General features: G+C 39.7%; 3 protein-coding genes across 3 annotated transcripts in view; 1 reads left to right on the forward strand and 2 right to left on the reverse strand.

Moving 5' to 3' along the window:
* The window catches only part of LOC149067654 (actin-related protein 3), a 54,899-nt gene extending 46,068 nt beyond the window's left edge, over nt 1-8,831 (reverse strand). The window contains exons 1-2 of the mRNA XM_089252446.1: nt 8,701-8,831; nt 5,979-6,034 (exon numbers count right to left, since the gene is read on the reverse strand). Coding sequence (XP_089108572.1) covers nt 5,979-6,034; nt 8,701-8,744 — 100 coding nt within the window. The 5' untranslated portion in view covers nt 8,745-8,831. The remainder of the gene's footprint in view (nt 1-5,978; nt 6,035-8,700) is intronic.
* Nucleotides 8,832-17,643: 8,812 nt separating this feature from the next.
* LOC149067655 (uncharacterized) lies at nt 17,644-17,979 on the reverse strand. The gene has a single exon (XM_089252417.1). The coding sequence runs from the start codon at nt 17,977-17,979 to the stop codon at nt 17,644-17,646; it is 336 nt and encodes a 111-aa protein (XP_089108543.1).
* A 3,369-nt stretch (nt 17,980-21,348) lies between these two features.
* The window catches only part of LOC149067656 (uncharacterized), a 43,213-nt gene continuing 37,854 nt past the window's right edge, over nt 21,349-26,707 (forward strand). The window contains exon 1 of the mRNA XM_089252418.1: nt 21,349-21,499. Coding sequence (XP_089108544.1) covers nt 21,349-21,499 — 151 coding nt within the window. The remainder of the gene's footprint in view (nt 21,500-26,707) is intronic.

A 26,707-nucleotide genomic window follows, 5' to 3' on the forward strand; every position in this document is an offset into this window, starting at 1 on the left:
TAATAATTTTCTTTGTTTTTTTAGAGACATGTCTCTAAGACTACTCAGCAAATCACACTGCTGTGTGTGTTTTAAGGGAAGAAAACAACTAATGTCTCCTTAGCATAATGTCAGTGCACTATACTGAAAGGGGGTACTGGGTGTGATTGCTGTCAAGACAAACTTTTCTTTCCCAAGTGCACTTTGTAAAATAGAAATATAAAATCAGAAACCACAACAGGCAAATTGCCCAACAAGGTGGCTGGAAAAACAATAAAGAAAAAGTAAAAAAAAATACCTATAACAATATCATAGCCGCCAACTTTTGAAGATGTGAATTGGAGAGGCTTTTGCATGGATTCAAAAAAATGAATACAAGAGAGATTTTACCACTTTTCAAAAAAGTGACATCATGTAAGACATCGCTGATTAGCGCCAACTAGTAAGTTAACCTGTGCAGTGTTTCTAACATATTACATTGAGAATTGAATGGAAGCCGAAACACCATTCCTTCACTATTTTTATGCTACGTGTGTTCACCCAAACCAAAGCAACCCTAAACTTCTTGTGTGAGAGAGATTAAAAACGCTCTTTTTTTTCACTCAAACTCATCTTTTTTTCCCACTCGTCTTTGTCTGAGGGGATGTACTTTAAAATAAATTTGTAGAACAGCGATTCTCAACCAGTGCTCCGCGGAGCCCTTGGAGAATTACTGCTCTACAAATTCATTTCAAAGTACATCCCTTCAGACAAAGACGAGTGGGGGAAAAAGATGAGTTTGAGTGAAAAAAGAAAGTGTTTTTAATCTCTCACATGAAAAGTTAGTTTCATTAGTTTTCTTTCCCTTAAAATGGAGCCCTTGGGTGTCCGTGTGCACTCTCCAGGGGCTCTGCAGCCTAAAGAAAAATAAAAAAACAACAGCAAATTTGAAAAAATTATAAATATTTTTAAATGATGAAAATAAATCAGTAACTTTGATGAATAAATAAAAAATAAGCCAACTGGGTTTTGCCAAAGAAATTTTTTTACCAAAAACGGCTCTGCAAGTCAAAAAAGGTTGAGAACCGCTGTCGTAGAGAAACGATGCAAATATATGCCAATGCACTTTTCCTGTATACATTTTCTGTTCTCAGAAATCATATGAAGCCCTATATACGATCAAATTCGTTAGTTTCTTAAATAATATTATGTACGATGACAATAACTGTTGTTCATTTTTGACGTGATGCTACGGTTCCTTGTGTGACTTCCCTTTTCTCATTTAGTTCAACTCAGTTGATTAGAATTTCCGGCACTGCAAAAAAAATCATGTAAAGTTTCACCATGCTTGAATTCACCTTATTATCTAATATTTCATCTGGCATTCAGAGCTTCTCCCCCCACTCCCCACAGAGATGGGTTAAAACTGCAGCAACACATGGCCCCGAACTTGCAGAAAATAATTTTTTTTGTTTTTTACTAACAATGAAACAATTTGGTACTGCTCTTCATCTATGGCAATGATTAATTTATGACAATTCAAATCAATAGAAGCCTACGTTATACTATGAGATCTCTCGCTAAAATACCCCCTCCCCCGACCCTGGCACTGAGAACTTTCATTCCATTATGGAGTGAAATATTATGCATTAAAGCTCTATTCCACGGGCCCAAAGAAGAAAAATTTCAGAAAACGGGAATGAGCATTATATGTTTTTCCACACAAGAAACTAGAGAAAACTATTTGTACAAGTGAAAGGAGTCCCTCGCCTGATCTATGCTGCTATGCATAGCGCAAGAATTTGAAAGCTCGTATCAAAACTAATTGACTAAACTAAACTTACACTTCCAGTAAAAAAAATCTCATAATGGTACACAAATATTCAGCCTTTGAAGGTAAATACCAACATCAGGTCTTGATTACAAGTCCCTACCAAGATTAAGGCTTTGTAGCATATTATTCTTGTCATTGATTTATGCGTGCTTACAAAAAACTGATGTTTCATGACACTTTCAAAGCTCGGCAGAAAACTATAAATTCACTAAATAGTTACTCCTCAACATCCCTTAGTCTCTGTGTACTGTATCTATGCATTATCTACTGTTGTGTTATCTTATATACCTTCCATTGTTATATATTTATCTTTACACACACAAAAAAAAAGCATCATGAAAACCAGTTTAAAATCTACACCTGGGGAAAAAATCTAACTAGACATCTATTTTCCCTCCTTATTACTGAGCATTAATGTAATCGTATCTTTTTTTAGCTAATTTCTGCTCAGAGAAACCTGAAATACATTTTTTTTTTTTAAATTGAGAGGATTTGTAACATTTGACGGGTTAAATTACCCGCCATTACTTTACTCTCAAATCAAATCTTGCCAACAAAAAATTACCATCAAGTCCAAAATAGGACATACAGATGCAACGGGACATATGCTAAAGCAAACACAAGTCATCTCACTAATTTTGGATATTCAAAGGCTGAATTGATGCTTAATGTTTGGCAAATTTTGTCTTCCCTAAGAAAATTAAATACTTATTTTGTGATTTGAGGCACTGGTTACAATTTACATTAATTACACTTGTGAAGTCATTTCGGGAATGGAAAATGAAAGCAACAGCCTTTTTTTCAATTCTTTGAAAATAATTTTTTGCCCTAAATGTAGGGATTTTTCACAATCATGATCAAAATTAAGGAGATATAAGAATTTTTCAGAAGTCCGGGAAATGGAACAGAAATCCGGGAGACGTGGCAGCTACAAAATATAATTGTCTTTACGTATGGATAGCTTCTTGATTATTCCCACCAAGCTTATCATATTTCCTCTTAAAGGCGTCTATCATTGTGGTGATATATTTTCCAGCAAGACATCACAAAGTCAAAATTAGTAATTTTAGTTTGTTATGTAGGCCTATAACTTCCTCAGTCCTGAAAAAACTTTTAATTTTAAGTTTTTTAAGTTTATTTTTCACCTGTGCCTAAAATTAGTTTCTGCCAACAGATGAGAATAAATGAGTTACTAACAAATGTTTACAACACAAAACTAATTTCGAGGTTTCTGTGAGCATTTCATTTAGTTAGGTGGACATTTTTTAAAGTGCTGTCTACTGTCTTGCACAGGCCATGCAGGGGCAGGTTACAAGCTACAGAAAAAACCTACATTTTATAATTCTTGAATATTTTTCTCTCAGTCTAAGTTATATTAACACAAACATAAAATACAGTGATATGCGTTGGTGCATATCACTGAAAGCATTGCCCTTATGCATCGGTGCAATGGAACAAGGAAAAAAGATGCACGGGAGAGATGTATAAGTGAATAGCATTATCATGCTGTATCTTTGACAGGGAGTGCAGAAAATCATCTTATAACTGAGAAAAACATAAGTGAGAGATTATAGTAGTGAGAGATATTTAAGGAAGTCTGAATGCAACAGAAAAAGGAAAATTAAGAAAAATGACTTGTTAATTCGTTTAAATTATAAAATTTTACTGATGAAAACAAAGATGAGTATTTTTTGGAGGTGTAAATATAAGTAGGGGAAAAAATTAAGCATTAATTAAACTTAAAGCATTTTATGTAAAAAAGTTGGTCAGGATAAATGTCTTATCTTGTGAGAATCATCCATATAATAAAATCATAGCCAAGCAGTTCCCCCAAGTGAAATGGCTCTACGAGAACAGTGATGGTATTTTTGAAAAGGCAGAGGGTATGTATACAGAGCCAGTTTATTCAGTGTATGGCAGAAGACTAGTAGTGGCATTACACTCTCTCTTATTTAGGGACAGGTGACAACAGACACTTATTCGATGTACGGAAGATTTGATTAAGTCACCTGCTTGCAGTATACTTTGAAAATAATAAAACAAATAATTATCGTATCTACACTGCTCAAAACAATTAGGGGAGCACATGGTTTTAACAAAATTACGCAAAGATGTATACAGATAAGTAACATAAAATGAATCATCCATAATTTAAAGCCTAGCAGGAAACGGAAGAAGAAAACTTCATATGCAAATCAAAGTTCATGACGTCAAAAACCAGAAAAAGGAGATAAGGGCAGAAATTGGGATGTTGCAGAAACGTCTGTTTTACTGCTGTAACTGTGAAATTCGATTGCGCAGTATTTTTTTTTGAGACAAGGTGACTTGAGGATGTCTCAACAACGTGATTTACCGGAATCCATGGCATGGCGTGTTATAGGCAGACTGGAATCCGGGCAAACACAACGTAGTGTCGCGGACGCTGTTAGAGTTGCCAGAAGTGTTGTTGCAAGGCTGCGGAATCGATTCCAAGAAACAGGAAATGTTAGACGTCGACCAGGGCAAGGTCGGCCACGTGCCACTACGGCAACTGATGACCGGTATGTACGGTTAACAGCCCGTCGAAACAGAACAGAGAATGCTACACAGCTGCAAAGACGGTTGCTCTTGGCAACAGGACGAAGGGTGTCCAGCCAAACAGTACGTAATCGGCTTCATGAGAGAGGGCTCTATGCACGTAGGCCAATGGTCTGCATTCCGTTGACCCCACGCCACTGTGCAGCCCGAAGAAGATGGGCTGCTGAACATCAAGATTGGGAGCAACATGACTGGAGACAAGTGCTGTTTATAGACGAGCCCCGATTCAGTCTGGAGTGCGACATCCGACGTGTTCTGGTATGGAGGGACAGGGGCACTCGAAATAACCCCGCATTCGTTCGTGAAAGTTCACAATACACACGAGCTGGTTGGATGGTATGGGGTGGAATCAGCATAGGCGGACATACAGACCTGCATATCATTCGGAATGGCACTTTGACGGCCCGAAGGTATGCAGACGAGATACTGCGACCTCATGTCATCCCTTACGCTGGAGCCATTGGAGATTCCTTTGTTTTCCAGGATGATAATGCCTGACCGCATAGAGCTCGTCTGGTGGAGAACATGCTTGAAGCTGAAACTATACAGCGTATGGAATGGCCAGCGTGCTCTCCTGACCTGAATCCAATCGAGCATGTTTGGGACATGCTCGGACGACGCATTGCTGCGCGACCAAGGCCGCCTGTTACTGTCTGAGACTTGCAGATTGCACTTCTTGAGGAGTGGAACAGTATTCCCCCAAAGTCTGATCGATAACCTCATCGCATCCATGGCAAACAGGTGTGCAGCAGTCTTAGCTGTTCGAGGAGACCACACGCCCTATTAAAACTCATGCATCATGTCTAAACAGTACTTTTTTTTATCGTTTACATGTAACCAAATTGTTGCCCTAAATCATCTTTTCATGTTTTTTCCATATTTTCAAAGAATTAAAGCTTAATTCCAAATTTTTTAATGTCTTTTTTCTGTATTGCACGTTGATACGCGTGTACTATCCATTGTATGCCAATACGTGGCTGTCTCGCATGGTTTTCTTCACTTTTTTGCTTGCTTCCCTATTTGTTTTGAGCAGTGTATATTATAGTTAGTGTGATAAAATTTCGTTTTTATTTTGTCCTGACAGCTTGTGCAGGACTGCTGGGTGTGCTTTGTTCGCTCATCTGCCACCCCACGCAGCAAGCGCATCGCGACACACATCCCTCACCCCAAATATAAGTAACTTGAAATGAATCAATTGTCATGACAGCTCATGTCAAGACAACCTTCCAGGGGAATGACTGGATGCAAAATATCAGCTTTGAATACAAGTGAAAAACAGATAAAAACAAATCGGTAATCATCCAAAAAATGAGATATAAGTAAGAGAAAAAGAAATCAAGAATTATAAGTGGGATTCAAACCATCAACCTTTGTATTGCTAGCTCTACACTCTACCAACTGGGCTGGATGCTAGCTTTAGTCCTGATTTAATTTATCTATTCTTGAACATCCATTTATCACTAATGCATAAGTGCTCTTAGAATGGACACGCAAAAGTGACTTAAGTTTCTGTTCCGCTGTACACTGAAACATCCGGCTCTGTATATGTATGCACAGGGTTTTGGAAAACTTTTCATTAAGGTCATACAAAATTATATGTAAAGCTCACCAGAAGGAATGATGAACTGAGGCTCTCTGTTTGCAGCAAAACCCAACTTCGTATACCTTTAAATGAAAAATAGTCAGTCATTTCTAACAAACACATAACAGATTTATGGTTGAAGAAAAAAAACTAAAACCATTATCAAAATTCATTCTTTTAATTGGACAAATAATAAATCATATGGCTTCCGTTTCTTTATACAGGGTGTTTCAAAAACTTATGGTGCATACGTTGGGGTGGGAATGATAGAGCTTGACAAATTGCAAAAAAAATCTAGGTGTCAGAACAATTTTTCAGGAGCCAAAAGATTTTTGACCCAAGAAAAACAGGTCCAAAATAATGTTTCTTTCAACCTTTTCCTCTGGCATGAAGGCAGACTGGCTAATATAAATTCTAAACATTTCAAGTTCTAAGATTCTAATTTAGTAACTACACAAAGAAACCTGGGATTGTCCGGCCCTGTGGATAGAAAACAACTAGACAAGCTCAAATCACCATACAACCATAACTGGAAATCTAGCAGTTAAGTGGTTTGAGGCGGTATGTGCTGTGTCATAAAATGATGAGAAACAAGACAGAATAAGAAACTGATGAATTCAAGAAAAATGTTTTATTCAACTTCCAATCACAGAGACATCACAGCAACTGCTCAAAATTACAGCCACCAACAGTAACAGGCTTCTGGCACATGTCTTGTCAGAAAACATTCTTTGGCTTTCCCTAGCATTGTCATCCGCAGCCTCGCTGTAATGTTGTAACTCTCAACTGGCGTGATGGGATAATTTTGACCCCACGCATTGCTCAACATGCCACTCCCTTGAGAAAGAAATGCATCCAGCGCATCGTTATCAGTACCTTTCAAGCTAGCTGTTTACACGTGTTTGACAAATTTATGAGGTTCTATTTTTGTCTTTGTTATTTCATTTGTGAGTTTCCATGGGGTCATAATGCCCCTACCTCACCAATCGCATAAGACATTTTTTTGTCTGACAGCCATAGTGTTGAGATAGAAATCATGTTTTGGAAAAGGGGAAGTTTTCTCGATCATGGATTCAAATTAAAGGTGAAACATCGTATATTCGTGGTGAGCATGAGGATAGTGTTGTTAGTGAACCATACGCAAGTTCTATATGTGATCATTATTTCATGCTGTTGTTTGCAAGTATTGTTTTCGACTTGGAATAAGAGCAATTTTGATGCTAGTGAAAATATATTATTTTAATTTGTAAATTTTATTTTCTGAGTATATTGTAATCATATCTATTCAGTTTTTAATCATTAAAATTGCATTCAAAAATTAAATATGTAATTTAAGAGTTTTCAAAAAAAAAGTCATGCACCCCTCCATTTTTTCTTTAATAAAAGAAAATTTTTAGTAAAAAAATTAAAGAAATTTGAAAAATTTAGTGAATGAAGTCATGTAAAAAACCCATTGCTTTTATGAAGATTCTTTTTGTAGATTTTTAAAATGCATTAATACTTGCTAGGGTCAAAATGAACCTACGACAGCAGTTATGCAGAGGATTTTCACAAGGCCAGTCAAGGGTAAAGACCTATAGATGGTGCTTCGAGCAGACTTTCATCCAGAAGAGCACGTGCTTACATTCATATTTTTTCTATTAACGTGAATATCATGTTTTTGTGTCAATGCTGTATTTTCATTAATGTTATGGTTAGTCTTTACATTGTGATTGTGTATAAAGTGATTCCTCGTCAATTTGTGTCATGTTACGCTCGTGCATATAATGCATCACTTTCTCCTGATTCGTCTAGGCATCCATCTTGTTGGTTATCCACAGCAGTACAAATGGCGGCTGCTGTGAACAGTGTATTTATTGTGTTTGTTGAGAATCAACCTCTTGCAATTTAATACTTGAGTTCTGCGCATGGGTTGGAAAGTGATTTGTGCTTGTCTAATTGTGTTCCACCACCCCTCTAACATATGTGCCACGAGTTTTGAAACACACACCCCCTGCATATATCAACTTGTTACACTACAATCTTCACTTTGTACCCATCAAGTTGAGATTCAAATTTAGACTTGAGGTTGTTTATAAAACACCTGGCGGGTGAATGAAATATAAATCCAGCTTCAAATAGGTAACACTGTAAATTAGATGTATAGTCCTCCTACCACGAGATGAGATTTGGCTATGGCACGTCATGTCAAACGATTCTATTTTATCTTAGAATGACAGGCCAATCATGAAAGCTCAGTCACTGATGAACTTTTCTCGATGTGCAATCGTTTTACCAAAAAAAAAATTGAATAAAATCGTCCGACGTGACGTGACGCAGCGAAAATTCATCTCGCGGTCGGCGGACTATACACAGGAAATAACTAGTTGCTCTCAAATATGATTGAATTGACCATAATAATTACCTGACAGTACCTACATAAAAGCCAATCACAATTGAAAAGCAATGACTGTTTTTGATTATTATTTACTTCAAATCCGGTTACAATTTAAGGGAGTGGCATCTAACAATTTTATATCAAAGTGTGGATATAGTTTATTTCAAAAAAACACTAGACTTGACAATAGTATTGAATGACTGAAATTTATTTATTTTTAAAAAAAACCAGCATTTAAATTGTGAGCAGTAACTTGTGAATCTAGAAAGACCCGAATTTTTACGGACGGAACTTTAGATAAGCTCTTAAACATTTCCGTTCAGTAGGATAAGGAAAAATTTGTCATCATATAATAGCTATATTTTAACAAACCCAGTTCCATTGTCGATGACAATTGCTGGTAATCTGTCCGCCATGGAAACTACTTATAAAAAACCGGCTACAGATATATTGTAGAAAACATGAACAAAAAACCGCCTACAGTTGACTACTAACCCAGTACCAGTTAGTTACAGAATAAGGAGCATGTTTCTGTCCTTGTGATGCATTCGCTACATAGTTCTACAATTCAGACCATACGTCCTGTTTACTTTACATAAATGCAGTCGATTCTCGGTTTACGAACAGCAAAAAAATTATTCGGTTACGAACTAATCTTGGTTTACGAACAGCAAAAAAATTATTCGGTTGCGAACTAATCTTGGTTTACGAACAAGAAAACGGCCTAATGTCGGAATTACACTATAATTACTAAAAGTTTGATAAAAGTACTTTTATAAAACTTGAAAAATGCCACCAATAAGATTATTGGTTACATTCTAGAAAATGCAACCAATGATTTTATTGGTAGCATTTTTCATGTAGGACTTTTATCAAACTTTTGTAATGTAATCCCGGTTAGCTCGATGTTTGAAGAGAAGCCAGAGCATGAATCCCGGCCTATATATATAAATCCTGAAGAAAACATATTTCAGAAGTCGATTCCCAATCGTTCGCAATGCATTCAGTGGGTACGATTTCCGAAACGAATCATCGTCATCAACGATGACTCCATCCAAGAGTTGTTTCAACGCCATCTGTAGGTTTTGAGCGGCAGTAACAATTATTGAGGAACATGATATGATAAACGAATTTGAATGACTGTTAATGACGAATTTGAATGACTGTTAATGACGAATTTGAATGACTCAAAAATGACGAATTTCAATTATTATGACTATTAAATTAAACGACTTTCACGAAATAAGACGAGGGAAAGAAATGAAGGCTCTAGATAGGCTCAGAAGCACATACAAACACGCACACCGATAACGACGCCGTCCAAACTAGAAGGAAGAATTCCTTTGTGTTCGTCGAAAAAACCGACTCCTACTGAATCGGTTCAAACAGATCAAGAATGATTCGTTAATCGTGCGCAACACCGTACAAATTACTGAACAACCGATTGCGAACGCTTGCATTGCACGATCCGCGCGCTAGTGTATACGAGCCTTCGTTGTTCAGTAATTTGTACGGTGTTGCGAACTATTAACGAATCATTCTTGATGTGCTAACGAATCATTCGTTATATGCAAGCAAAGCACCAGGACCAGATGATATATATCCCATGGTCCTCAGGGAATGTGCTAATGAATTGTTAGGGCCAGTCGCACAGATATACAGGAGTAGTGTTGCTGAGTGTATCGTCCCAAGGGATTGGAAACTTGCTAATGTTGTTCCGATATTTAAGAAGGGTAGTAGAGAAGCTGTGTCCAATTATCCAAGGGCGTAGCCAGGGGGGGGGGACTTGGGGGTCTGGTCCCCCCCCGAAATGTGAGAAAATGACCGAAAAAAGGGAAAAAGATGGCCAAATCTATTGTTCTGTCACTTTGGTCCCCCCCCCCCGAACGAAATTTCTGGCTACGCCCCTGCAATTATCGTCCAGTGAGTTTGACGAGCTCCCTCTCGAAAATTTTGGAAATTATTATCAAAAGGCAGTTTGTGAAGTGGATAGACGAGAATAATGTATTGTCCGATAATCAGCATGGGTTCAGGAAGTGAAAGTCATGTGTAACTAACCTCCTTTGTTTCTATGATAACGTGACTAAGGCTTTGGGTAAGAGCAAAAATGTAGATGTTGTTTACCTTGATCTCCAGAGGGCATTCGATCGGGTCCAACATGGTAAACTCTTGAAGTGTTTACACGAGATTGGAACTGGGGGCAACTTGCTGAATTGGATAAAATCGTGGTTAAGAGATAGTTCGCAACGAGTTATGGTGAACGGGGAATTCTCTGGTTGGACAGGCGTCACAAGTGGAGTTCCTAAAGGAAGTGTCCTTGGCCCCATACTTTTTTCACTTTTTATCGATAAACTCGATCAGGGTGTCTATGGGATAACTAGCAAATTCGCAGATGATGTGAAGCTAATGGGGGTAATCGGGAATCAAAGCGATAGGGAGTTGCTCCAGACCAACTTAAACAGGATTGCAGCATGGGCAAATGAATGGAGCATGACGTTTAGCGTTGATAAGTGCATGGTCGGTCATTTTGGTTCGACCAATCCACCGTTCTCTTACCAGTTGAATGGTGTCACTATCCCGGATGCAACTAGGGTCACCGATTGGAGAATTCTCATTGACGAGCGGCTTTGGTTTGCTGAACATTGTTCAGCGGTGGTCAAAAAAACGAATAGAATGCTTGGTCTCATTTTCAAGAAGGTCTCTTCGCGTTCTCCTACAGTCATTCTTCCGCTTTTTCGAGGTTTAGTTCGTCCTGGACTGGAGTATGCTGTAAGGTTTTGGAGACCATACCTACAGAGGGACATAGACTTGGTTGGAGGGATGCAGAGAAGAGCTACACGTGTCCTTATTGGAACACGGGGCTTGAGTTATGAAGAGAGACTTCATTTTTTGAATATGTCCACATTGGATGAACGCAGATGTCGAGGAGATATGATCGAAGTGTTCGGGATTTTCAATGAGATAGATAGAATGGACCATGAACTTTTAGTACACCGCCAATCGACTGCTTCTACAGGGGGGACACCACACCAGTATCGATTGGTAAGGGACAATGCAAGGTTATGGTGTCGCAGGGAATTTTTCTCTAATAGGGTTGTTAATAAATGGAATAGCTTACCCCCGGAGGTAGTAAATTGTAACACAATTGACACGTTTAAAAAGAAGTATGATAAACATGGAGTAAATCGAGATACTTAGAATAAGGCAACCATAAGTATTCTTTATGGGCATTGTATAATATTTTATCATGTGTATATATTGTTTATAATGTTTCTAATTACATTTTTAATTGGGTTGCTTTATTTTTGAAATATATCACATTCATATTTGTTATGGGCATCTTTTTCTCAGCCACCTCGCTGGGCATTTTGCCTGTTGTGGTGTTGTATTTGATCTGTTTGAACCGATTCAATAATAAGAGTCGGTTTTTTCGACGAACACAAAGGAATTCTTCCTTCTAGTTTGGGCGGCGTCGTTATCGGTTTGCGTGTTTGTACGTGCTTCTGAGCCTATCTAGAGCCTTCATTTTTTTCCCCTCGTCTTATTTCGTGAAAGTCATTTAATTTAACAGTCATAATAATTGAAATTAGTCATTTAAATTCGTCATTTTTAATAGCCATTTAAATTCGTTTATCATATCATGTTCCTCAATAGTTGTTACTGCCGCTCAAAACCTACAGATGGCGTTGAAACAGCTCTCGGATGGAGCCATCGTTGATACAAATACAACGCCACAACAGGCAAAATGCCCAACGAGGTGGCTGATAAAAAGATGCCCATAAAAATATGAATGTCATATGAAGCCGAGGCGTACACATAACAAAATTTTATTAAACATTTTAGCACAAATTACCAAGACACAAATATAAGACAACTAACGGCTGTATTCACCAACACAGTTTCAACTGCAAGCGCAGTTTAAACGATCAGCTATCGACACGGATTGGTTAAAATCCTTAATTTAACCAATCCGTTTCGATCTTCAATCCTTTCACCTGCGATTGCAGTTGAAACTGTGTTGGTGAATACGGCCGTTAGAATCGGACAAACTGAACGTGAACATGCTTCTCTGTGTGAGTCAGCGAGTGATACATTATATATGAAAGATCTTCGTCAGGAGTTGGGGGGGGGGGGGAGGAGAGTTTAGTTTTAGTTCCAGTCTCAAAGTCAAACCAAAGATGTTCTTTGTTTTGCGGTAAACAGGGTCCGCCTCATCATATATTTAAAAAAAAAACAGCAACCCAATTAAAAATGCAATTGACACAAATTATAAACAATATATACACATGATAAAATATTATACAATGCCCATAAAGAATACTTATGGTTGTCTTATTCTAAGAATGGATAGCTTCTCGATTTACCCCAACATGATGATGATTCGTTTCGGAAATCGTACCCACTGAATGCATTGCACGATCCGCGCGCTAATGTATACGCGCCTTACACTAGCGCGCGAAACGAATGATTCGTTAATAGTTCGCAACACCGTACAAATTACTGAACAACAAAGGCTCGTATACACTAGCGCGCGGATCGTGCAATGCAAACGTTCGCAATCGGTTTTTCAGTAATTTGTACGGTGTTGCGAACGATTAACGAATCATTCTTGATCTGTTTGAACCGATTCAGTAGGAGCGGTTTTTTCGACGAACACAAAAGAATTCTTCCTTCTAGTTGATAAAGGAATTTTTCCTTCTAGTTTGGACGGCGTCGTTATCGGTTTGCGTGTTTGTACGTGCTTCTGAGCCTATCTAGAGCCTTCATTTTTTTCCCTCGTCTTATTTCGCGAAAGTTATTTAATTTAATAGTCATAATAATTGAAATTCTTCATTTTTGAGTCATTTAAATTCGTCATTTTTGAGTCATTTAAATTCGTCATTAACAGCCATTTAAATTCGTTTATCATATCAGGTTCCTCAATAGTTGTTAATGCCGCTCAAAACCTACAGATGGCGTTGAAACAGCTCTCGGATGTTGCCATCGTTGATGATGATGATTCGTTTCGGAAATCGTAACCACTGAATGCATTGCGAACGCTTGGGAATGCTTGCATTGCACGATCCGCGCGCTGATGTATACGCGCCTTAACACCAAAATACCTACTCTATGGTCCGGGCCAGATTACGATGTTTGAACCTTTCGTTGGCAGGTTGCGTGATTTTGTATAAAATTAAGATTCAGGATAATTAATTAATACCTTAACATAATAATTTATTCACAACACGAAACATGCTAAGACAAAATTAAAATCGACAGGAGCGACATGTTGTTCGCTCGATGATCCGGTTGCCAATCTCTCGATTTCACGCGTGACAATAGGATGGCGTCGGCTTTACATGTGCTGCCATCTGTCAGATAAAGTACAAATCGAATCTAACCACATAAGTCCCCCCCCCCGCAGTGAAGGAACATGGTGAGAGAAAGATAAATGTGATACAAAAAATTAATCATAAGATGCAGAATAATAGATGTGCAAGACATAATATGCAATGATGCATAAGATGCAGAATGAAATGATGCAGGAAATCATGTGCAATAAGTATACATTAAAAATATACGATGCAAAATGTACAATTAAATGCAGAAAATTCAATAAGGCGTAAAAGCTATATAACGGATGCACAATGTAAATGAGAAGCGTAAAGTATAAATGAGATGCATGAAATACCTAGATGCAAAAAAAAAATAAAAAATCAATGAGATGTAGATATATGTGATACAAAAAAAATAATTATGATGCCCAATTTGAAATTAAATAAATTTCGGTTATCAGCCTAGGATTGAATTTGACTTTTCTGCCATACCTAGTGACATATGGTTGCACTGGCCCAGTGTCATTTTTCTTTTCTTCGAGCTTGTTTTTGTGAAGTTCCACACAGACATCGTTAAAGATATATATAAATGCAGGTTTCACTCTGTCAAGTGAAACACACGGGTCTTTCTCCCATTTACATTTAAAGTGATTTTTTTCTCATTACGAGAAATCACTTCATGGGGTCCAGTATATGGTTGTGTCAAAGGTGGTGTGATATTGTCAATTCGAAGAAACACATGTGAGCATGTTTGCAGTTCAGGATGCACATAAATTTTGGATTGTCCGTGAGATTATGTTTTGCATGGTTTGATACTATTCATACGCTCTCTGAGATGTTGTATGTATGTGTATGTTGATGAGAGCTGACCAGGGGGGGGGGTGTATCCGTGCAGAGATCTGCAGGTAATCTCAAAGATGTACCAAAAACTAACTCGGCACTAGAGGCTTTGATATCCGGCTTGACGGCTGCCCTGAGACCAAGTAAGATGGCTGGCAATGTGACGGTCCACTTTGGATTCTCATGTGCCTTCAATGAGCTTTTTAAGACACGGTGGAACCGTTCGACCATGCCGTTGGCCTGTGGATGGTAAGCAGTGGTACGAATCCTGCTAGTGCCAAACAGGTTGATCGGTTCTCTGAAGAGTGATGATTCGAACTGCCGTCCTTGATCGGTTGTTATTGTATGTATTGTTATTTATCGGATGGACATCCATAACGGCAAATCCAAACATCGAACAAGGCACGACAAACTGTGTCTGCTGTGATGTCTGCTACAGGTATGACGTTCGGCCATCTGGTGTAGCGATCAATTACTGTTAAGCAGTATTTCTTTCCTTCTGAAGGAGGCAGAGGTCTAACCAGATTGATATGAATATGAGAAAATCTTGCATCGGGTGTTGCGAAGGTGTCTAAAGGTGTTTTGGTATGCTTATGAACCTTTGAGCGTTGGCACTCATTGCAACACTTTACCCAATCTTTGATGTTCCTTCTCATGTTAGGCCAAACGTATCTTACAGATATTAGCTGAGTAGATGATGTTACACCTGCATGAGCAAGATTGTGGAAATAGTCTTGCGGAAGCTCGCTGGAACAAATGTCTTGGTGAGCCTGTAGACACATCACATACCAATTCTGTTGCGGTAAATGGACTTGGCATTGACTTGAAAGTCAATGAACTAGAGTTGTCCTGCTGCAACTGTTGTAATTCAGGATCCTCTCGTTGAGCAGTTGCAAAAAGGTCAAAATCCAGGAATGGTGATTTAGAAATCGAGTTGATTTCTATTCTCGAAAGAGCATCAGCTACCACATTATCTGCACCTTTTGCATGACGAACATCCGTGCTGAATTGCGAGATGAAGTCAAGGTGTCGCCATTGACGTGGGCTGCATTTATCAGGATTTTGCTTGAAGGCGAAGACGAGAGGTTTCTGATCCGTGAAAATTGTGAACTCACGGCCGTCTAGCATGTGTCGGAATCTTTTGACAGAAGTTTACATTGCTAGCAGTTCTCGGTCGTAAGTTGAGAACTTCTGTTGACTCTGTCAGTTTCATGGACAGGAATGCAACGGGTTCCCATCCTTTTTCATTTGATTGCATTAGCGAACCACCGACTGCTAAATCACTGGCGTCGACCCAAAGACTTAGCTTGGCACCAGGAATCGGATGGTGAAGCAATGTTGCACCAGCTAAAGCTTGCTTCGCATCGATGAATGCTTGTTCGGCTGGATCAGTCCACTGAAAAATATCAGCTGGCTTGGTTAGAGTAGCTCTTTGGGATTTCTTCTTGTTTTTTATTCCCTCCATAAACTTGTGTAGAGGTGTTAAGATGTGTGCAGCTCTTGGCACAAAACGACGATAAAAGTTGAAGAGACCAAGAAAACGTCGTAGTTGAGTGATGGTGTTTGGCTTAGGAAAGTTCAGGATGCAATAAACACGATCTGTCAAAGGCTCGATGCCAGATCCAGAAACTTTGTAACCCAAAAATTCAATTGATGTTACACCAAATACACATTTAGAGGGCTTGATGCTGAGGCCATATATTTGCAGACGTTCGAATAACAACCTGAGATGTTCGATGTGCTCTTCTGGTGATTTCGAGGCTACCAGTATGTCATCAACAAAGGGACATACAAATGGAAGTCCACGAGTGACCTCGTCAATAAACCTTTGGAATGTGGCTGCAGCGTTGCAAAGGCCAAATTGCATTCGAATGCTCTCGAATAACCCAAATGGTGTGATAATAGCACTTTTATGGACATCTTCCGGATGTATAGGGATCTGATGATAGGGCCTGATGAGATCTATGTGAGAAAAGATTTTACTACCATGAAATTCAGATGTAAAGTCCAGAACATTTGGAACACTGTACCGGTCCTTCACAGTCTGTGCATTTAAAGCTCGGTAATCACCAACTGGACGCCATTCATCACTGTCCTTTTTTGGGACCAAGTGCAGAAGTAATGCGTAGCAGTTGTTAGATGGTCGTAAATGGCTGAGGTCAAGCATCTGCTGAAATTCTTGCTTCACGATTTTCAAGATCAGGAGCTAGACGTCTTGGTTTGGCATGTACAGGTGGACCAACAGTCTCGATATGATGCACGACAGAGTGTTTCACAGGTTGTCCTGGTTGTGGTAGCTTGATGATGTCGGGAAACTTGCTGAGAAGGCTGTGGTAGATGGTGTCATCTTCGATGAGTTTGATTGAGTGAACTTCAGCAATGTGAAGATCACAGTCAGCATTGAGTTTTGTCGTTCTGTCCATTAAACATCATCGTCTGAGATCCGGAACAAGATCAAAGTTGAACAGAAAGTCTGCCCCAATGATGGATGTGGAAACATTTGCCAGTAGGAAAGTCCAAGTGAAATTACGACGGAGATTGAAGTCTAATGTCACCCTCTTTTGACCATAAACACTAATGGATGAAGCATTAGCAGCAGAGAGCTTCATAGTGGCGTCGCAGTGTCGTTGTGATGGTGATGCTGGAAGGATAGAAACATCGGATCCAGTGTCAATCAGCAATCGAATTTTGTAATTTCTGTCTATGGCAAAAAGGCGACGAGATGCCTGTGGCAAGGAACATGTCGCGATTACTCCTCGCCCGACTCGTTTTTTTGAAACTTGCACAGCGACATGCACTTTTTGGCGTTGTTGCCGAATTTGTTGTGATACCAACAGAAGTTTTCCAATCGTGGATGCGAACTGCGCGCCCGTGAGGAACGTTGACGAGAGTTGTTACACGAACGCAGGACGTTTTTCAACTCGCGGCGTAATTGAGCCACTTCGTCCCGAAGTTGCGCGACGGAATCTGGCTGTTTCGGTTTCTCAACTGCGTCTACATGTTGAGGGTTCACTTCGTGAATTTTGTCGGCGAGTTGAGCAGCTTTCTCGAGAACGAGTGGAGTGACAGCAGCGAGAATGGACTGAGTTGATGCCGGTAGGTGCTGGAGAAAAAGCTCCATCAGCAATTCGTCAGAGACGGCATGTGTTTCCGCTCGTCGTCACAATTCGTGGAGAATGTCGGATGGTTTCCGATCTCCCAATGACCCGCATGTTAAGAGCTTTCGAAGTTGAGCGGACGACGACTCGCTCGACTGTTTAATAAGTTCCGATTTCAGCTTTTCGTACGAATCCGTGGCCGGCGGGTTAACGAGAATGTCCCGGACAAGAGCCGCACTTTCCGGAGGCAGATTCGCGACAACATAGTTGTACTTGGTGCCAGATTCGGTTATCGGTTTCGGAACAGTGAGCGCGAAAGTACTTTCACACGTTATGAACCACAGCGCTGGATTATGGTGATTGAAAAGCGGTATCTGAACTGCACTTACGTCCGCCATGCTGAGAATCCAAGAAAAGTGACGTGCTGAAAAGTCGAATCCCGGAAATCGAAAGTTCACTCAAGAGAAGCGCCCGTGGATTGCCTCGTGCCGCAATGAAGAAACTGGAACTTGTTTGAAGTCCGCGGTCACCATTCTTTCGTTGACAGGTTGCGTGATTTTGTATAAAATGAAGATTCAGGATAATTAATTAATTCCTTAACATAATAATTTATTTACAACACGAAACATGATAAGACAAAATAAAAATCTACAGGAGCGACATGTTGCTCGCTCGATGGTGCCAATCTCTCGATTTCACGCGTGACAATAGGATGGCGTCGCATGTTCACGATATCTACAGACAAAATGTTCGGAATCCCGTATTCTGTTCCCTGATTGGTTAATTTAGTAGAGGGTGGTCAGGCCTGGCCATTTATCGTTGGCGACAAAATAATAACGTTAGCAAGCATCCTAACATAAATACCACGGGAAAAAAATACTTGAAGCAGAATAGCAAATATTGAAAAGAAAAGCCCCCCCCCCCTTTTCATTGGATTTCTTGTGATATGAATATTAATTTCAAGAAATAATGATTTTTTTTTTCATTTCATCGCTTTTTCTTTTCCTTCTTTATTGTGTAAAAAGGCAAAAATATGTGAATATGCAAACGATGGAACAGATGCGCCACGCTAGGAAAATACAAACACCTAGCATAATTAAGTTTTTTTACGTTTCTGCCGACCGGAAATGGTCTTATTCGGCTAACGCGGATTTATTGATGCAGATTATATAATGAAAAAAATTCCCTCTCTCAAGTTGAGGGGTGGGGGTTATTTAATGTCTACTTTGCCTAAGGCCCTCACATCCTGGAGCAGGGCTCCCTAGGCTGGGATCTTTCACGGGCCCCTATATGATGAATTTATAACGTAAAAAATACTGAGAAGCGTCCCAGGCCATCTCGTCCATATTCCTGGGCCCCAGGGCTGGAGATCTGTCAGCCCCACCCTCGTGGGGGCTATGCCCAGGGCCCTTGCAAAACTTGGTTCCTGAGGTGTATACCCCGCGCAGGGCCGCAACTAGATACTTTGTCATCCGGGGCAAGCCGGCGTTTTGGCGCCTCTTGATGTAGAAGAAACAGTTAAAAGGTGAATTAGGCCCCCCCTTCTGGTTCAGCGCCCGGGGCACCTGCCCCCCCAGTTGTGGCCATGGCCTCCACATCCTGGAGCAGGGCCCCTAGGCTGGGATCTTTTACGGGCCCCCCGCCCGGTCAGACTTTCCACGGGTCCTTTTATAGTTAATACATAGCTTGGTTTTCTGTGGTTCCCAACTTCAAGGCGCAAATGTGAGCCGATCTGCCCGTTGAAAAGTCTCGCCACAGAGAGCAACAAACAGTACAAATATTCACTCATTACACTTCACTTCTGAGATATCGATGTGCATGATTTTTTAGTGCTGCCAACACACTAGATACGCACTCAGACTGTTAGGTACACATACTTACACTTCCGGCACAACTCACTAGGTAGTAAATTGCCCATGGCGATAGACCCGAGTTGTGCTCGGCTTGAAAAAAAAGTTAATATATAGCGTGAAAAAGCAAAAAATTATGAGAATTGTCTCGGGGCCCCAGAGCTAGAGCCCTGTCAGCCCCGCCCATGTAGGAGCCGTGGTTGCGTCCATGAGATCCAATCCGTAGGCATATATATATAATATATGAATTGACGTCATCGTGTTTCCCCAGATGTTCAAATCTATCTCCGCCTATGCTGGTGACCCATATCCACCCACAATTACGGGTCTGACAGAGCTCAGGATGATTCTTTTAACTTTTTTATATTTTTCACAGAACAAATTTACTGTGGGGGATGGGACGACAAAAATGTGGGGTAACTATAAATTTTTTGTGTAAGTTATCGTAAATGTAATAAATCCGGTGATTATGGACATCGATTCTGGAATTATTTATTCTAATAATTCAGGATTCTCATCAATTTTGAAATTATCTCTATCATTAATTCTGAATTTTCGATTAGTTTTGGAATAATTTCTCATAACTAAATTTTAGATTTCTTTCATTCTTTCCTAGAATTATTTCCTTAATTTATTCTGGAATTATTTCTTTTATAAATTCCGAAATTACAGTATTTATTTTTTCTTGCATAAATTCTGAAATTACTTTTTTCATTGATTTTGAAATTATTTCTTCAATTAATTCTCTGGAATAAATCGTTTTTCAACTATTTTCAGAAAATGATCAGCAGGCCACACGTTTAAGACCCCTGGTATAACGGAAAGGCTATACAGTACTTACCATAGCGGTTTCTTTGTTTGTCACATCTTTTATTCTAAAAACAACGGTTTTTCTCTCCTCGTCATTTCGGATTACTTTATAACAGTAATTACTAGGAAGATCCTCCATTGCGATCAATGTGATTTGGTCCTGAGAAGCGCCTTTTGTTATATTAATAAAATTAAGCGTAAGATTAAAAATTTAAAAGATAAAAATCGAAAAGGAGAAAAATAAAGCGAGAAAATTTGTTTATGCAGAAACAATATGTTTATGTAGAAACAATATGTTTATGTTAGAAAGAAGAATAGAATATTTGTTTATGTTAGAAAAAATGTATAAAGAACGTGATGGTAACCTCTCCCACAGCAAAATTTCCCTTTTGACTAAATTTTTCCCCCACGCATTCCAAAAAATGTGCTGCCATCTACCGGTGAAAATTAGTCAAGTATTTTACAATAGAAAATATTGCACTGCATTAATATTTTTAATTTTTTTTCAAAAAATTATTTTGCTTGATGAACTCTCAAAATTTCCCACGAATGCTAAGAAATTTCCCACTTGGCCAAATTTTGGCCAATTTTTCCCACGAATATGGGAAATTTCCCACGAGTAACCATTACTGATAAGAATGACACGACATGGAAATAGAAACTAGCCAAGCAAAGGGAAAGTAGCCAAACAGACAGCGCTCCGGCAACCTTCGTTTCGCCCAATCAGGGCGCAGAATCTGGACTCTAACATTTTGTCTGTAGATATGGTGAACTTGCGATGGCGTCGGCTTTACATGTGCAGCCTCTGTCAGATAAAATACAAATCGAATCTCACCACAAACCACTGAGCTATAAGTAAACTACTTATAAAGTAGTAACTAATAAATAAGTAACTTTACTTATAGCTCAGTGGTGTTTGAACATACTGTACAGTCAGGCCCGGAATTCATCCGGGCGCTCGCTCCCGGAGAGAACGCATGCTGCGAAGGTGCTCCGTAACTGGGCTATGGTTCACGAATTGCTGTTATTCATGGAAAGCTGACTTGAAATAGAGATGCGGATGATCGAAGATAGATGCTGTGGCTCTGCCGTATGATTTATCAACGAATGCTGTGGCCGATATGGTTTACCTTGATCGCATATTATCGCATTGTTTTCTTGCTAGGCCTACTCCACGTGGTTGCTGCACGAGGGCGGTGGTGGCGTTCTTCTGCTGTGCCAGACGTCGAGGAACTGACTGCGAGCACTCAGTATAGGGGTAAGTCCCTTTTGTGTTGACCGCTGTTTTTCTGGAGTGATTAAACGATGAGCAGTGATGTAATGCTTAGTTTTAAGGTTAATACAATTCTAGTGGGGATTCTAATAGTGAATCCTCAAGTGAAGATGATTTTAGTGATGTTAATGTGAGGGTAAAGACCTTGGAGGGGACTGGGAAAGCGAGTGATAAAATTAGGGAAGCGAGACCCGATGTGGAAAGTGATGATAAGCTGATAATGGAATTGATGGGTAATAAGAATGAGAGTGGTAATTCTAGTCAGGATGTATTGAGTAAATGTTTATTTCATGATTTTATATGTAGGCAAAGGAAAGAGAGACTCATTAGTGGTACTGGGGAATTTTTGAGGGCGCTTCCCAAGTCACATACAAGGGATGCCCCGGAATATTTTGCACTAACCATTTCAAAGAAGTGTGAAGCACTGGGGATTGATATTTTTAATGAGATATATAAGGATATTGATTTGAAAGAGTGTGAGAAGAGGATGATGAAGTTAAAAAAGGTCTGCATCTGGGACCAAAGGGGCCTGGATGTGTGGCGAGACCTGCAGGAGTACAGGATGGAGGGAGATACAGGTCAGAGATTACGTTTTAGAAATTCATTGCACATAAGTTTGAAAAAGTTTTTCCAGATGAAGTTTGATAGATGGAAGTGTTGCCTCAGGGAGGACGGTTCCCCGAACGAGGCGGGGTGTATTCGGAAAAATGAACCGAAACCTGAAGAAAATAAAATAGTAGAGGTAGATACAGTGAAGGTGATGACCGCAGAGACGGGAAGTCCTAGTATAAGTGAGAGTGAGGATCAGGGGGCAAAAGATGATGCCAGTGAGGGGGGCCTCAGTGATGGAACCAGCCAATAATATCACTGTGAAGGGGGGCTGGGTCCCCCCATTGATGATAACTGACTACGGTGCTTGGGGCATGCTGGCGAGGAGGTTGAGTGATATCTGTGAGGGAAAATTCAGGGCAAGAGCTGTGGCACAGGGAGTAAACGTAATATGTCAAAATATGAGGGATTTTGTGACAGTTAAGGATTTTTTAGTAAAAGAGGGTTATAAATTTAGCACATACCCAGCTAAAGATGAGAGAAATTTGAAGGTTGTCATCAAAAAATTGGAGAGGAATATAAGAAAGGAGGAACTGGAGGAGGCCCTGGGTGACCTTGGTTTTGAGGTGGTGAAGTTGTCTCAGTTGCTCTCAATGATGACAAATGGGGGGGGGAATAGGGAAAGGACCCCCCTGCCTACATGGTTGGTTGAACTCCCGAGAACCCTTAAAAGTAGGGAGACTTTCGAAGTTAAATGGCTAAATTTTCTTAGTGTAAGGATTGAACCGTACAGGGGTAGAGGGAAAATCCCTCAGTGCTTTCGTTGCTAATCGTGGTTGCATACGGCAAATTTTTGTTTTCGGGACCCCCCGGTGCGTCAAGTGTGCGGGGCCGCATCGTCATCCGAATGTAATACCCGTAAGGGGGTAGACCCAGCAAAATGTGCGAACTGTGGTGGTCCGCACACTGCCAATTTTGGAGGGTGCCCAAGGGCCCCTGGACAGATGAGAACTCGGATTTTTCCGAAAATGGGGATTCGTGAGAGAAACGAGAATACAGTGAAAATGCCCCGTACAGGTCCTAAGGCCAGGGAGGTGGATCTTGATGAGGAGTTAGATTTAGATAATGGTCTAGACCAGCGGTTCTCAACCGGTGCTCCGCGGAGCCCTTGGGGCTCCTTGTGCACTCCCCAGGGGCTCCGTGGAAGCTCAAGGAAAATTTAAAAAAAACAGTAAGTTTGAAAAAAAAAGTAATTATAAATATTTTAAATTTTATAAATAAAGCAGTAACTCTTTGATGAATAAATTAAAAAAATAGGCCCACAGAGTGCTCCACCATAGAAATTATAGACCAGAAAGGGCTCCGCGAGTCAAAAAAGGTTGAGAACCACTGGTCTAGACCATTTGGTCTTTGAGAATAGCAAATTTAAAAAAGGAGTAAAGAAAAAGCCGAGGAGGGTTAGATATGCAGAAGTGGTTGGTGGTGTAAATAGAATAGATGTAGATGGAGAGCGGGGACCCCTGAACAGACGAGGGATGGACCCAGTGGTAAACTGTAGATGCGTGAACTCAGTAGGGAAGTAACAGAGGAACTTGCTAAGGTAGATGATGATATACTGGTCCCAATAAGGGAGGTCTTCCAGTTGATGGTGGTAACCCTTATGGAGATGCAGAGGGCTAGGACGAGGGTTGAGAAGGAAAAAATTTTCGTCGAGTCCTTTTTGACGACGGCCCAAGAAATTTTTTATAGAGTTAAAGGCTGAGTGGTTTTTATTGTAATTTTAATAATTGGATCTTAAAATTTTTGTCTCTTAAATTATATTTTTTGTAGTTTTTATATTTTATTGACCCTGGGGGTGCTTGATAGGGAGCGAGAAGCTGGTGGTTTTATTTCTAGTTCGTACATTGATCTTTATTTATTTTTAACTAGTAGTGTTTTTAAGATTCTGCTCATTGTTTTTGCTCTGGTACCGACGGTTGATGTGGTTAGGACGTGATTTTGATGATGAAAGCACCCAACAAGGTGCTAGAAATGGTCATAAATGCCTATGCGGATTACCTGAGTGTTCGCGATACCTCCCATAGATTACGTGTCGCGTCCAGTATGTTTGAGTTTTTCCTGGCCATGTCAAAATCTACTTTTCCCTTCACGGACACACACTACACGATCGACATACATGCACAGTCTTATCTTTCCCATCTTCACATGCCCAGAAGGGCAGCTCTTAAGCTGGTGGTTTGCCCCGACGGGGCAAGGAACCAGCGGAAATATCCTATTCTGGTCTAAAAAAAAATACTGTACAGTCAGGGCCGAGCTTGGGATTTTTGCAGCCCTGCATAAAAAATTTTGTGACCCCTCCAAAAAATTGATATACTCGCGACTTACGAACTTTTCGAGTTCTGAACAAAAATACTTTGGCAGTCGTAGTGATCGCCCCAGGACCGGTTCTGAACATTTTTCAAGCGTAAGCGAATAATATTTTGGGGATAAAAAATCGCCCCCTTCAGTTGGCCTCCCTAAAAATCTACCTCCTTTAGTTGATACGGCCGCAGGATTCTAGATCTGGCCCTGGCCTTAGCAATATTTGGTGAAAATTGTTTATGCAGTGTGTGATGTGGAGCAAAAAAATTTTAATGTTGAAGAGGAAAAAAAATGTTTAGAAAGAACTCACATTATTATATATATATATATACACTCATTTTTTCGTCATTTCAGGAACACGTTGATAGGTTGAATCAAACACGATGCGTAATGATCATAAATTATATTTTCAAATAATAATTTCTAATAATTCATTGCCGGACTCAGGGCCGCAATTAGGAGGGAGCAGGTGATTCTGGTCCCCCAGGCGCTGGGCCAGAAAGGACTCCGAATTCAGCCTCAAACTGCTCCTACATTACAAGGGGGCGCCGAAATGCGTGCTGACAAAGATTCTAGTTTCGGTCCTGGTCGGTTGCTTTTTTCGTTACAAGCCAAATATATAAAATATTTAAAAAATATGAATCTTAAAATTCATACAAAATGTTTTAAATAATTATTCTCTGCACTTTCTCGGAACAGCGTACGAAAATTATAATCTGGAAAGTGAAGTGATGACTGTAAACAAGTCAGACAAAAATAGGATCTTTGAGCAGGTTGTCGAGCGTGAAAGTGAATTATATTTTGATTAATTTAACAAATATGGTCCAGCAAACGGGCACCAGCCCCACCTGAATAATGAAACCACAGATTTTAATTTCGATATTTGATTATTCAAATCGATACGTTATGATGTTACTGCTTTTATCAGAAATATGAAAGATATATTTTTATCCAGGACATCAACCAGAAATAAAAAACTGAGTAGGTCGTTCGAGTCAAGTATCCATTGTGGCGTGCCCAAACGTAATTTTGAATGAATAAATAGTAAACATGACGCCCTTGTTAATCTATCGCCCGGTGCATCACTCCCTTCAACCTTTTCCTAGTTTTCCTGTTTTTATCATTAGGAACACCAGTGTCAATTTAGTTCGCCCTGGTGTGAGGGGCCATTCAAGTATTACGTCAGCACCGAGGGAAGGGGGAGGAGGTTTCGGATTTGCTGACTTTTGATGACAAGGGGGAGGGGAGGGGTGAAGGTTGCATACGTCATCAACCACCCTTTATGAAGATATAAAATATTCTAAGCTGCTGACGAAATTTTGCTGACAAGGGGGGGGGGGGGTCAGTGTTTTGCTGACAAGGAGTGGGGGGTCAAAATGGCTAAAAATGTGCTCACGTAATACTTGAATGGCCCCTAAGTGGTCGAATATTAATAACACTAGGTGTACTGGGCATACAGATATAATTGAAGGATCCAGGGAAAAACAACTTTACAGTAATTTTTTCGAAAGTAAGATAGCAGTGTCTTCTTGTAGCTTTCAAGGAATACTGTCCTCACGTGCATTAATTTTCGGGGTAGAACAACTTTTTAAAGTCGTGAAAAATAGCCATAAAGTTTCGATTTAATACATAGGGAAAACTATTATACTCCAAACATTCAAACTCAAAATCTAATTTTTGCTGTAAAGTCGTTTTTGCCCTGGATCCTTCAATTCATTTAATGATAGGCAAACACATGGCCTTATCAGAAAACCAACCACTGGGGCAACAATCTAAAATTTTCGAGCCTTTAAATTTTGTATTCTAAATGTTTTTATGCATGAATTTCTTTTAATGTTACAAAACATTACAGACATCGGTACTAGATGAATGAGATCGTGAAAAGAGAAGAAGAAAAAACAACCAAAGAGAAACGACTTACCTTTTTTTGGATGTTCAACTGAAAATTTTTTGTTTAGGATTAAATAAGAATTTGTGTATACATCCGTTTTTCAAAGATTTTGAGCAGAATCCACTTCTGAAAAATTGGTATGTATAGCAGGTGAGAAGAATATGGAAAAAAATTTGCTATAGAATCGCTCGGTTCTCACATTCCATCCAATTTCTCGTCCTGAGCAAGTAATGGATGAGATGATTTACGTTGACTGAATTTTTTTAATTTTTGGAAAACTGAACGATGGTACAATATACAAGTATATCTCTCTCATCATCTACACATTCCGAAAAAATTAATAAAAAATGGAATGTGTACTCAATGTCACGGTCCTGGGTTCGAATCCGAGG

This window comes from Pholcus phalangioides, unplaced genomic scaffold (assembly GCF_987345545.1).
Source record: "Pholcus phalangioides strain wild (caught in Gottingen) unplaced genomic scaffold, Ppha-v1.0 ptg000029l_1, whole genome shotgun sequence".
Lineage (NCBI taxonomy): Eukaryota > Metazoa > Arthropoda > Arachnida > Araneae > Pholcidae > Pholcus > Pholcus phalangioides.